The sequence below is a fragment of the Schistocerca americana genome, chromosome 5 (assembly GCF_021461395.2).
Source record: "Schistocerca americana isolate TAMUIC-IGC-003095 chromosome 5, iqSchAmer2.1, whole genome shotgun sequence".
Lineage (NCBI taxonomy): Eukaryota > Metazoa > Arthropoda > Insecta > Orthoptera > Acrididae > Schistocerca > Schistocerca americana.
The window spans coordinates 471,330,944-471,343,343 of NC_060123.1; the positions used below are offsets into that span (position 1 = coordinate 471,330,944).

Genomic DNA, 12,400 nt, shown 5'->3' on the forward strand with positions numbered 1-12,400 from the left:
TCCAAATGCTTGAGCAGTACTCAAGAAAAGGTTGCACTACCATCCGACATGCAGTCTCCTTTCCCAGAATTCTGCCGATACACTGAAGTCGACCGTTCACCTTTCTTACTACAATCTTCACATGTCTGTTCCATCTCTTGTCACTTTGCAACATTATACTCACAAGGGGAGGCCACGACGTACTCTATGAGGACAACAAAATGTGTAAGCAGTAGGGCGTACTTCTCAAGCGTTGCTGAGAAAATTGCAAGATAATTTCGGTCGTCGAATATATATTTGTGCGTGGCCATTTTAACCATGTAGCAGCTGCAGCCATGTGGTGACGGCACGGTAGCGCACTGTGTTTGATCAGAGCATTAGCTTCCCTTTCTAGTAAAAAAAACTGAGCGAACGGGTGAATGAACAAGCTGAACGGGTGTCATCGGATGTCTGCCCTGAACAAATTCATTGAGCAATATAGAACAAAATGCTTTTTTTTTTTTTTTTTTTTTAAGTGGTTGGCGTTCGAAGCTGCTGGATCGAGTTCCGTTTGTCAGGTTTTTTTTTTTTTTTTCCCCAACACAGTCATTTTCTTTACTATTCATATTACAATTGATATAATGGGAATACGTGTAATCGGATGAACTTGTATTAAATTTACAATGTTATTTGGCAGTCGACTAATTTTTATTATCACAAATAATATAATATTCATAACTATCGACTAGTAAACGACCAAACGCATAAAGTGATACTGAAAATGTATGCATGTCCGTGTCTTCAAAGCTGTTTGTATTTAATTGAAAGAGAACGAGAAATTGCTTCTCAGAAGACGCTATTAAAACACACGCGATACTGCATAACCAATTATCAGTGCCAATTTTTAGGGAAATACTGCATTATACATGGTTTGCTTCCAAACTTTCGTCTGAAAGAGAGGTTTTTGAAAATGTTAACAAGGTTTGTTTTTCCACAGAAACCGTCAAAAGACCTTGCGTGTGCAGGAACATAGCATTTATCCAATGCAGCGTGTGCACCCTGTCAAATGCTTTCCGGAAATCTAGAAATATGGAATCTGCCTGTTGCCCTTCATCCATGGTTTGCAGTGTTCGTTGTGAGAGGAGGACAAGCAGAGTTTCATACTAGTGATGCTTTCAAAACCTTGCTGGTTTGTTGACATAAGTTTCTCTGCCTCAAAAAGTTTATTATATTTGAACTGAGATTATGTTCAAGAATTCTGCAGCAGTCTGATATTGGGGGCATTGGTCTGTAATTTTGTGGGTCGGCTGTGTCTGCCTCTGATAGTTCTATGACAAGAGTCTTTAAATGTATGGACTGCTCATGTATTAAAATCGAATGTTGGTGGACATAGTTTTGATGTCTTAACATCGTATTACATAACCTATGCCGGAAAGATTTAGTAGGTATTGGTAAGGTTTATTAAACATGTTATTAAACATCTTATTGTATTGCATTCTCTCATCTGTTCAGCTGATTATGTATGTTGGAGTCTAAATAATTGGTAAATTATTACAGTAGAAAAAATTGTCCTTTATGATTATGGTGATTATATGTAGCCAATCAGTTCAGTTCCACCAGTTATTATTGTCTGATTAATACACTACTGGCCATTAAAATTGCTACACCACGAAGAAATGCAGGTGATAAATGGGTATTCATTGGACAAATATATTATACTAGGACTGACATATGATTACATTTTCACGCAATTTGGGTGCATAGATCCTGAGAAATGAGTACCCAGAACAACCACCTCTGGCCGTAATAACGGCTCTGATACGCCTGGGCATTGAGTCAAACAGAGCTTGGATGACGTGTACAGATACAGCTGCCCATACAGCTTCAACACGTTACCACAGTTCATCAAGAGTAGTGACTGGCATATTGTGACGAGCCAGTTGCTCGGCCACCATTGACCAGACGTTTTCAATTGGTGAGAGATGTGGAGAATGTGCTGGCCAGGGCAGCAGTCGAACATTTGCTGTATCCAGAAAGGCCGTACAGGACCTGCAACATGCGGTTGTGCATTATCCTGCTGAAATGTAGGGTTTCGCAGGGATCGAATGAAGGGTAGAGCCACGGATCGTAACACACATGAAATGTAACATCCACAATTCCAAGTGCCGTCAGTGCGAACAAGGGGTGACAGAGATGTGTAACTAATGGCACCACATACCATCACACTGGGTGATACGTTAGTGTGGCGATGACGAATACACTCTTCCAATGTGCGTTCACCACGATGTCGCCAAACACAGATGCGACCATCGTGATGCTCTAAACAGAACCTGGATTCATCCGAAAAAATGACGTTTTGCCATTCGTGCAGCCAGGTTCGTCGTTGAGTACACCATCACAGGCGCTCCTGTCTGTGATGCAGTGTCAAGGGTAACCGCAGCCATGGTCTCCGAACTGATAGTCCATGCTGCAGCAAACGTCGTCGAACTGTTTGTGCAGATGGTTGTTGTCTTGCAAACGACCCCATCTGTTGACTCAGGGATCGAGACGTGGCTGCATGATCCGTTACAGCCATGTGGATAAGATGCCTGTCATCTCGACTGGTAGTGATATGAGGCCATTGGGATCCAGCACAGTGTTCTGTATTACCCTCCTGAATGCACCGATTCCATATTCTGCTAACAGTCATTGGATCTCGACCAACGCGAGCAGCAATGTCGTGATACGATAAACCACAGTCGCAATAGGCTACAATCCGACCTTTATCAAAGTCGGAAACGTGATGGTATGCATTTCTCCTCCTCACACGAGGCATCACAACAACATTTCACCAGGCAACACCGGTCAACTGCTGTTTGTGTATGAGAAATAGGTTGGAAACATTCCTCATGTCAGCACGTTGTAGGTGTCGCCACCGGCGCCAACCTTGTGTGAATGCTCTGAAAAGCTAATCATTTGCATATCGCAGCATCTTCTTCCCGTCAGTTAAATTTTGTGTCTGTAGACCGTCATCTTCGTGGTGTAGCAATTTTAATGGCCAGTAGTGTATTACGTATTGTATGCTTCACACTTTGGACCCTATTGTATGCTTCACACTTTGGACCCAATTTCCTCTGATTAGATCTCTCAACATTACTCCCTGACTGTCCACAGCTTCCATTGTGACAAAATAGAGCATCATTTCACTAGCAGTATCAAGTAGGATTATGTATAATACATGAGTGCTCCGTTACTGACATTGTGTGTGATAGCCAATTTGTGTATTTCTGTTGCTCATATTGGTGCAGTTATGTTGTATTGAAAAATGAAATTAGAAGGGCAGACCCAAAGCTCAGGGTCCAGATACAACAAAAAAGCTGAACAAGGAATTTTGCTTGAGCGTCAGTCACATTTGTGTGTAACGTGCAAGAGTACTTTGACAGGTAAATGGAAAGTGGAAGGAACCCTTCTTACCATTCTCCAAAGTAATCATACCATCAACAGTGGAATGGCCATGTGTTTTATTAGCAAGGAAAATGGTGAAGGAAGGCAATGAAGCAGGGCACTTGTCGTGATACATCAGATAAAAAAATGTTTGAAAGTGCATAAAAAAACTGGGACTTATCATACTAGGCATGAGTCATAGAAAGCATCTTGCTTTAATAATTTACTTGACACTTTGAATGAGTGTAAACTTTTTAAAGAGTAATGCATCATTGCAGCTTGTTCTCAAGTCTGTTTTAAATACAAAATTATTGCAGGCGATTGATGAAGCAAGCAGGTGATGGTGATGCAGATTTTGCAAGTGATGGCAGACAGTAACTCAAAACATAGTTTGAATTGGTGAAATGTGTTTATTGGCAGTCATACCATTACAGAAGGTTGAATAGATGACAAAGGAGATGCGACCTTCCCCCCTCCCCCTTTCCTTTTGCAAAGTGGTTGAGTATTCTCTGTCTGACACATCAAAGGGACATCGGAGTGTTGTGAGGAAATACATCATGGCACATTCTTAACCCTCCTACTACAGAGATTTTTTTCATCTCTCTGAACACCACTGGGGTATATAGACCCCAGTTAACACTGGATATGATACCAAACAAAACATCATTGGATACAACTGACTCAGAGAGAATAAATCACATTTTGGAAAAAAAAGCTTTTAAAAAAAGGGAGCTAGGATTTTATAATGTTATGTTGACCCCTGTGGTACTAGGAAGGGTGGAACAACAGCTAATCTGAGAAACACTAACAGTGGTACAAAAATAAACAGAAAATAATGTTTTCATTGTTGCAGGTGTTACATAGAACAGCCGTTCAACAGATCATTTATCATTCTATTTTCATAAATGTTACATTCAAGAAACACACAATTTAAAGTGGGATCATATTGAACCCAGCAGTACTCAGTGCAAAAACCATGAATAAATTTTAAATTGAGGTTATAAATATAAAAATGAACAAAACATAATTGGATACAATTGATTCAGAGTGAGAAAGTAATATTTTGAAGACAAGGAAGGTATATACACTATGTGATCAGAAGTATCTGGACATCCCCAAAAACATACGTTTTTCATATTAGGTGCATTGTGCTGCAACCTACTGCCAGGTACTCCCTATCAGCGATCTCAGTCATTAAGCTACGTGACAGAGCAAGTGGGGCACTCAGCAGAACTCCGAACGTGATCAGGTGATTGGGTGTCACTTGCGTCGTACGTTGGTATGCGAGATTTCCGCACTCCTAAACATCCATAGGTCCACTGTTTACGATGTGATAGTGAAGTGGAAATGCGAAGGGACATGTACAGCTCAAAAGCGTACAGCCCCCCCCCCCCCCCCCCCCCCCCCCCATTTGTCGAATGACTGAGACCACCGACAGTTTAAGAGCTTTGTAATGTGTAATATGCAGACATCTATCCAGACCATCACCCAGGAATTCCATACTGCATCAGGATCCACTGCAAGTACTATGACTGTTAGGTGGGAGGTAAGAAAACTTGGATTTTATGGTCGAGCAGCTGCTCATAAGCCACACTTCACACCAGTGAATGCCAAATGATGTCTCGCTTGGTATCGGGAGTGTAAACATTGGGCGATTGAACAGTGGAAAACATTGTGTGGAATGACTGATCACAGTACACAGTGTGGCAATCCGATGGCAGGGTGTGGGTACGGCGAATGCCCAGTGAAAGTCCTCTGCCAGCATGTGTAGTGCCAACAGTAAAATTCTGAGGTGGTGGTGTTATGTTGGAGAGGCTTGCACCTTTTGTTGCTTTGCATGGCACTATCACAGCACAGGCTTACATTGATGTTTTAAGCACCTTCTTGCTTCCCACTGTTGAAGAGCAATTCGGGGATGGTGATTGCATCTTTTAACACGATCTAGCACCTGTTCATAATGCACGGCCTATGGCGGAGTGGTTGCACAACAGTAACATCCATGTAATGGCCTGGCCTGCACGAAGTCTGGACCTGAACCCTATAGAACACCTTTGGGATGTTTTGGAATGCCGACTTTGTGCCAGACCTCACCGACCTGCATCAGTATCTCTCCTCAGTGCAACACTCTGTGAAGAGTGGGCTGCCATTTCCCAAGAAACCTTCCAGCATATGATTGAACATATGCCTGTGAGAGTGGAAGCTGTCATCAGGGCCAAGGGTGGAGCAACACCATATTGAATTCCAGCATTACTGATGGAGGGCACCATGAACTTGTAAGTCATTTTCAGCCAAGTGTCCAGATACGTTCGAGCACATAGTGTCTATCCAGTGTGCTTATGGGGCCCTATTGACGCCAGTGGCACTTGGAGGGTTAAATTGGTTTGAAAATTCTTTGCCTCCAGGTTTAGAAAATCTGTTAGTAATTGTTCTTAATAATGCTTCATATCACCCTGTTACAAAGAATAAGGTTATAGTACTGTAGCAGTGGCTGGACATTGCTGACACCAGTTTTCTCTAATGTGCAGCACAGTTTGAGGTTCGGGTTATGTTAGGGCAAGTGTTCAAATTAATTGCTACAAAACACATTGTGTGCCTGTTATTCTTTCATTGGCAATGTAAAATCAACTGCCAACCCACTGCACCTGCGTTGCCCATAGCTGCACAGCCGCTGACAGCTGATGTGACACTGCCATAGTGCCATGTGACAAATGTCAAATAACAAGTAGATTTAATTAGAGTGTAGATAGTGATCATCAGTTCTATGGTGAAAGGAACTTTGACTGACCCTAATAACTGTCTGGGTTACTAGTAATTCGCAAACCACATTTGACTGCTACAAACTCTTCCTCTTATGGGATTGTGCATTCAGAATGATTTATCACCTGACTGCTTGTTACCAGCTTTTTTTTTCCATGAAAAGGTATTAAGTACAAATGCTGTATAATTATATTCTGGTTATCGTTAACTTCGTGTCTAACAGAAGGCACACAGCATGCAATTCCTGAATATGAGCATGAAAATGTCTGAATAATTAAAAATGTATTAAGATATGAAATTTGCTGTATTGTTTCAGACAGATCTGTGGTTCATTGTAACTCTGTCCTTCAATATGTAATTTCAGATGTGAAGAAGTGGCAGGATTATGTGGAACCTGGTGATGAACTCGAACAAGGGTCCCCAATGAAACGAACTTCTCGAAATCTGGAGGAAGACGCAAATGATATATTACCCTTGGGTGAAGGAGTCCTCACCCGGAATCTTGGTTTAGATGTTGTAGTTGTTATTACAAAGGTAAAAGAATGCATTTCTTCCTGCTTAATATTTTTAATTGAAGCCTGTATTTTTATAGCAATTGGAACTTTCCATTTTCCTGCAGACGGATTATATGACTACACTAGAAAAAGATTTTGATTACCGGGATGAGCACTTTGATTTTATGCAGCAGTGGATCCGACGATTTTGTCTACAGCATGGTGCAGCTCTATTTTACACATCAGCTAAAGAAGATAAAAATTGTGATTTGCTTTATAAATATCTCACACACAGAATTTATGGATTTCCATTTCGCACTCCAGCTCTTGTTGTGGAGAAAGATGCAGTATTAATGTAAGTACCAATGAAACCATTTATATGAGGGTTTGTTGAAAAGTAATACCTCCAAATTTTTTGTGTGAAAACTCATAAGGCTTTTCAAATAAAACAATGTTGTTAACGTTTTACATCTTTGTTCTTCATATCTACATATTTATTTCTCAACGTAGCTACCCTGGCGACAGATGCATTTCTCCCATTGAGAGACCAGTTTGTTGATACTGTCACTGTAGAATGTTTGACCTTGTTGATGGAGCCACTACTTCACCTCTGATTTCAGCACGTCATCACTATCAAAGTGAAGTCCTTGAAGGTGGTCTTATAAGTTTTGGAAACCGATGTAAATCAGATGGGGGCCAAGTTGGGGCTTTGAGGATGATCAGTGACAATGAACTCGGGGCACCACATTGTTGACGATGTCACAGTACTTGTATGCGGTTTTGCATTCTCACGCTGAAGGTGGTGATGTTCCATGTGTGTTTGGACAAACTCTTTGAATCTGTGTGATCATTTTTCTCACCCACTGACATACACCATCATCTTACAACTTGGAGCCCTCCAGTAGCAGAGGGTTGCGCTTTACGTCAACGAAGCAGGAAATTAACCAAGTAATATGCACGACGTGTAATACCTCAACCATTATTGAAAACAAAATAAAATACGTGGAAGCATTACTTTTAATCACGCCCTCCTATGTTAGTGTCAGTCCTTATTGAAGCTGAATGCCATGTTTTCATTCTGAATTATATATAGGCACAAAACAAATACTGCTGTTTATATTGTTACTTTGAAAACATTTATGTGCAGCATTTGTGGAATATTATTAGATTTTAATGCATGCATGTACAGAATAATTGTGGGCATCTACTCAAAGATATAATACACCTCAAATACGTTTTGATTAGTAATATTAGGCAGGGATTGAAAATAACGTAAAAGTTTCGAGCAAGCAGTAATAGCAGAGAATGTTGAACTAAGTAAAACTATTCGTAAATATCTTTGAGAGTGTGTGAGAACTTACAATGAAAATTATATAAGAGAAACAATGGAAAAAGCAGCAATTAGTATAGGGTAGACATAGCATTTCATTGTGCAAGGATAATTACAGTCATTGAAAGCTTCAGTGAGATCCTCGGTATATTTCTAGAGGGACTGCTCGTCACTGCAGATGCAATGACCACAGTTGGCTAGGCTGTACGGAAGGGTCTTCTTGGTATGGAATAGGTGGCAGCTGTCAAACTGGAGGTATTGCTGGTGGTTAGTAGGTTTGATATGGACAGAGGTACTGATGTAGCCATTTCGACTTGGAGATCAACATCTAAGAAGGTGGCTTCTTGGGTTGAGTAGGACCAGGTGAAGCAAATGGGGGAGAAGTTGTTCAGGTTCTGGAGGAATGTGAATAGGGTGTCCTCACCTTCAATCCAGATCGCAACGATGTAATCAATGAATCTGAGCCAGGTGAGGGGTTTAGGATTCTAGGTTTTTAGGAAAGATTCCTCTATATGACCCATTAATAGGTTGGCACAGGATGGTACCATGTGGGTACTCATAGCCGTACCCAGATCTGTTCATAGGTGATGCCTTCGAAGGAGAAGTAATTGTCAGTGAGGATATAGTTGGTCATGGCGACTAGGAAGGAGGGTATTGGTTTCGAATCCATCGGCCGTTGGGAAAGGTGGTGGCCAATAGCAGTAAGGCCATGGGCATTAGGAATATTAGTGTACAGGGACGTGGCATGAATAGTGACGAGCAGGGCACCGTGTGGTAAAGTGACAGGAACAGTGGAGTGTCAATGGAGGAAACGGTTGGTATCTTTTATTTAGGAGAGGAGCGTAGGTTCGGGGTAATGGGTTAAAGGAGATCAGAGTGTCTCTCTGTGAGGCACAGTAACCGGACACAATGGGGTGTCCCTAACCACCCAGGACGCTACTTGTGGTTGTTGCATCTGCAGTGACAAGCAGTCCCTCTAGAAACATACCGAGGGTCTCACTGAAGCTTTCATTGACCTTAATTATCCTCCCAACCTTGTACAAAATCAAATTTCCTGTGCCTTATCTTTCCAGTCTACCACAACCTTCCAAAGTTCCACATCTGATCTCAGAGGAGCATTCCCCTCGTAACTCAGTACCACCCAGGACTGGAGCAACTGAATTACATTCTCCGCCAGGGTTTCGATTACCTCTCGCTATACCCTCAAGTGAGAAATGACCTGCTTACTATCCTTCTCGCCCCTCCCACAGTAATATTCCGCCGTCGACAGAACCTACACAATATACTCATCCATTCTTACACTCCCCTGCTCCCAATCCCCTACCTCGTGTCTCATGACACTGTAATAGACCTAGATGCAAGACCTGTCCCACACATCCTCCCACCACCATCTACTCCAGTCCGGTCACTAACATCGCCTATCTCATCAAAGGCAGGGCTACCTGTGAAACCAGTCATATGGTCTACAAGCTAAGCTGCAACCACTGTGCTGCATTCTATGTAGGCATGACAACCAACAAGATGTCTGTCTGCATGAATGGCCACAAACAGACTGTTGCCAAGAAACAAGTGGACCATCCTGTTGTTGAACACACTGCCAAACATGATATCCTTCATTTCAATGACTGCTTCACAGCTTGTGCCATATAGCTTACCACCAACACCAGCTTTTCTGAATTGCGCAGGTGGGAACTTTCCCAGCAATACATCCTGTTCCTGTAACACTCCTGGCCTCCAACTTAGTCACTGTCCTCATTCATCCAGCCCCTGCCCTGTTCTCATTATACTACTACACAGCCATCATTCCACCACCACACCCAGTCTTTTTATTTCTCTCCTTTTCTGATATCCCCCATGTCTCCCCTGTCCCTTGTCTAACCTGCAGCACTTCACTGTCTGCCACCTCCACCATACTATCCCTCCCCCTTTCTGCCTGGCCGCCTCCTTACCCCCACCCAGTCGCCACTCCCATCATGCTCTGATGCTGCTGCTGGCAGTGTGGTTTCAGTTGCTGAGACTGCAGTTGTGTGTGTGTGTGTGTGTGTGTGTGTGTGTGTGTGTGTGTGTGTCACTTACTTACCCTGTCATCTGTGGCATCACTATTTTAATCCTCATCCTAATAACACAGCTGTGAAATTTATATCTTTGTTGTCATAAATATTTGTTTCTTCTGAATATGTCATGACTTCTGAGGTTGATTTCTTGTGGGACCTGAGAACACAGCTGTTTTTATCTGAATACATATTGGATTTCGCTTCTATACTGACTTGAAGTAGATTAAAACTGAAGAAACTGCAAAAAGGTGGGAATTTAAGGAGATGGGACCTGGATAAACTGAAAGAACCAGAGGTTGTAGAGAGTTTCAGGGAGAGAATAAGGGAATAATTGGCAAGAATGGGGGAAAGAAATACAGTAGAAGAAGAATGGGTAGCTTTGAGGGATGAAGTAGTGAAGGCAGCAGAGGATCAAGTAGGAGAAAGACGAGGGCTAGTAGAAATCCTTGTGTAACAGAAGAAATATTGAATTTAATTGATGAAAGGAGAAAATATAAAAATGCAGTAAATGAAGCAGGCAAAAAGGAATACAAACGTCTCAAAAATGAGATCGACAGGAAGTGAAAAATGGCTAAGCCGGGATGGCTAGAGGACAAATGTAAGGATGTAGAGGCTTAACTCACTAGGGGTCAGATAGATACTGCCTACAGGAAAATTATAGAGACCTTTGGAGATAAGAGAACGAGTTGTATGAATATTAAGAGCTCAGATGGAAACCCAGTTCTAAGCAAAGAAGGGAAAGCAGAAAGGTGGAAGGAGTATATAGAGGGTCTATACAAGGGCGATGTACTTGAGGACAATATTATGGAAATGGAAGAGAATATAGATGAAGATGAAATGGGAGATCCGATACTGCGTGAAGAGTTTGACAGAGCACTGAAAGACCTGATTCGAAACAAGGCCCCGGGAGTGGGCAACATTCCGTTAGAACTACTGACGGCCTTGGGAGAGCCAGTCCTGACAAAACTCTACCATCTGGTGAGCAAAATGTTTGAGACAAGCGAAATACCCTCAGACTTGAGAAGAATATAATAATTCCAATCCCAAAGAAAGCAGGTGTTGACAGATGTGAAAGTTACCAAACTATCAGTTTAATAAGTCACGGCTGCAAAATACTAACACGCATTCTTTACAGACGAATGGAAAAACTGGTAGAAGCCAACCTCGGGGAAGATCAGTTTGGATTCCGTAGAAATATCGGAACACGTGAGGCAATACTGACCTTACGACTTATCTTAGAAGCTAGATTAAGGAAAGGCAAACCTACGTTTCTAGCATTTGTAGACTTAGAGAAAGCTTTTGACAATGTTGACTGGAATACTCTCTTTCAAATTCTGAAGGTGGCAGGGGTAAAACACAGGGAGCGAAAAGCTATTTACAATTTGTACATAAACCAGATGGCAGTTATAAGAGTCGAGGGACATGAAAGGGAAGCAGTCGTTGGGAAGGGAGTGAGACAGGGTTGTAGCCTCTCCCTGATGTTATTCAATCTGTATATTGAGCAAGCAGTAAAGGAAACAAAAGAAAAATTCGGACTAGGTATTAAAATCCATGGAGAAGAAATAAAAACTTTGAGGTTCGCCGATGACATCGTAATTCTGTCGGAGACAGCAAAGGACTTGGAAGAGCAGTTGAACGCAATGGACAGTGCCTTGAAAGGTGGATATAAGACAAACATCAACAAAAGCAAAGTGAGGATAATGGAATGTAGTTGAGTTAACTCTGGTGATGCTGATGGAATTAGAATAGGAAATGAGACACTTAAAGTAGTAAAGGAGTTTTGCTATTTGGGGAGCAAAATAACTGATGATGGTCAAAGTAGAGAGGATATAAAATGTAGACTGGCAATGGCAAGGAAAGCATTTCTGAAGAAGAGAAATTTGTTAACACCGAGCATAGATTTAAGTGCCAGGAAGTCGTTTCTGAAAGTATTTGTATGGAGTGTAGCCATGTATGGAAGTGAAACATGGATGATAAATATTTTGGACAAGAAGAGAATAGAATCTTTTGAAATGTGGTGCTACAGAAGAACGCTGAAGATTAGATGGGTAGATCACATAACTAATGAGGAAGTGTTGAATAGGATTGGGGAGAAGAGAAGTTTGTGGCACAACTTGACTAGAAGAAGGGATCGGTTGATAGGACATGTTCTGAGGCATCAAGGGATCACCAGTTTAGTATTGGAGGGCAGTGTGGAGGGTAAAAATCGTAGAGGGAGACCAAGAGAGGAATACACTAAGAGATTCAGAAGGATGTAGGTTGCAGTAGGTACTGGGAGATGAAGCAGCTTGCACAGGATAGAGTAGCATGGAGAGCTGCATCAAACCTGTCTCAGGACTGAAGACCACAATAACACTGACTTGAAAATGTTAAGTCTCTAGCTT

The 12,400-nt window shown here is 41.9% G+C and overlaps 1 protein-coding gene across 2 annotated transcripts in view; it reads left to right on the top strand.

Moving 5' to 3' along the window:
- The window catches only part of LOC124615822 (cytoplasmic dynein 1 light intermediate chain 2), a 117,058-nt gene that overhangs the window by 59,393 nt on the left and 45,265 nt on the right, over positions 1-12,400 (top strand). For both annotated transcript variants that reach the window (XM_047143962.1, XM_047143963.1), the window contains exons 5-6: positions 6,503-6,672; positions 6,758-6,987. In XM_047143962.1, coding sequence (XP_046999918.1) covers positions 6,503-6,672; positions 6,758-6,987 — 400 coding nt within the window. The remainder of the gene's footprint in view (positions 1-6,502; positions 6,673-6,757; positions 6,988-12,400) is intronic.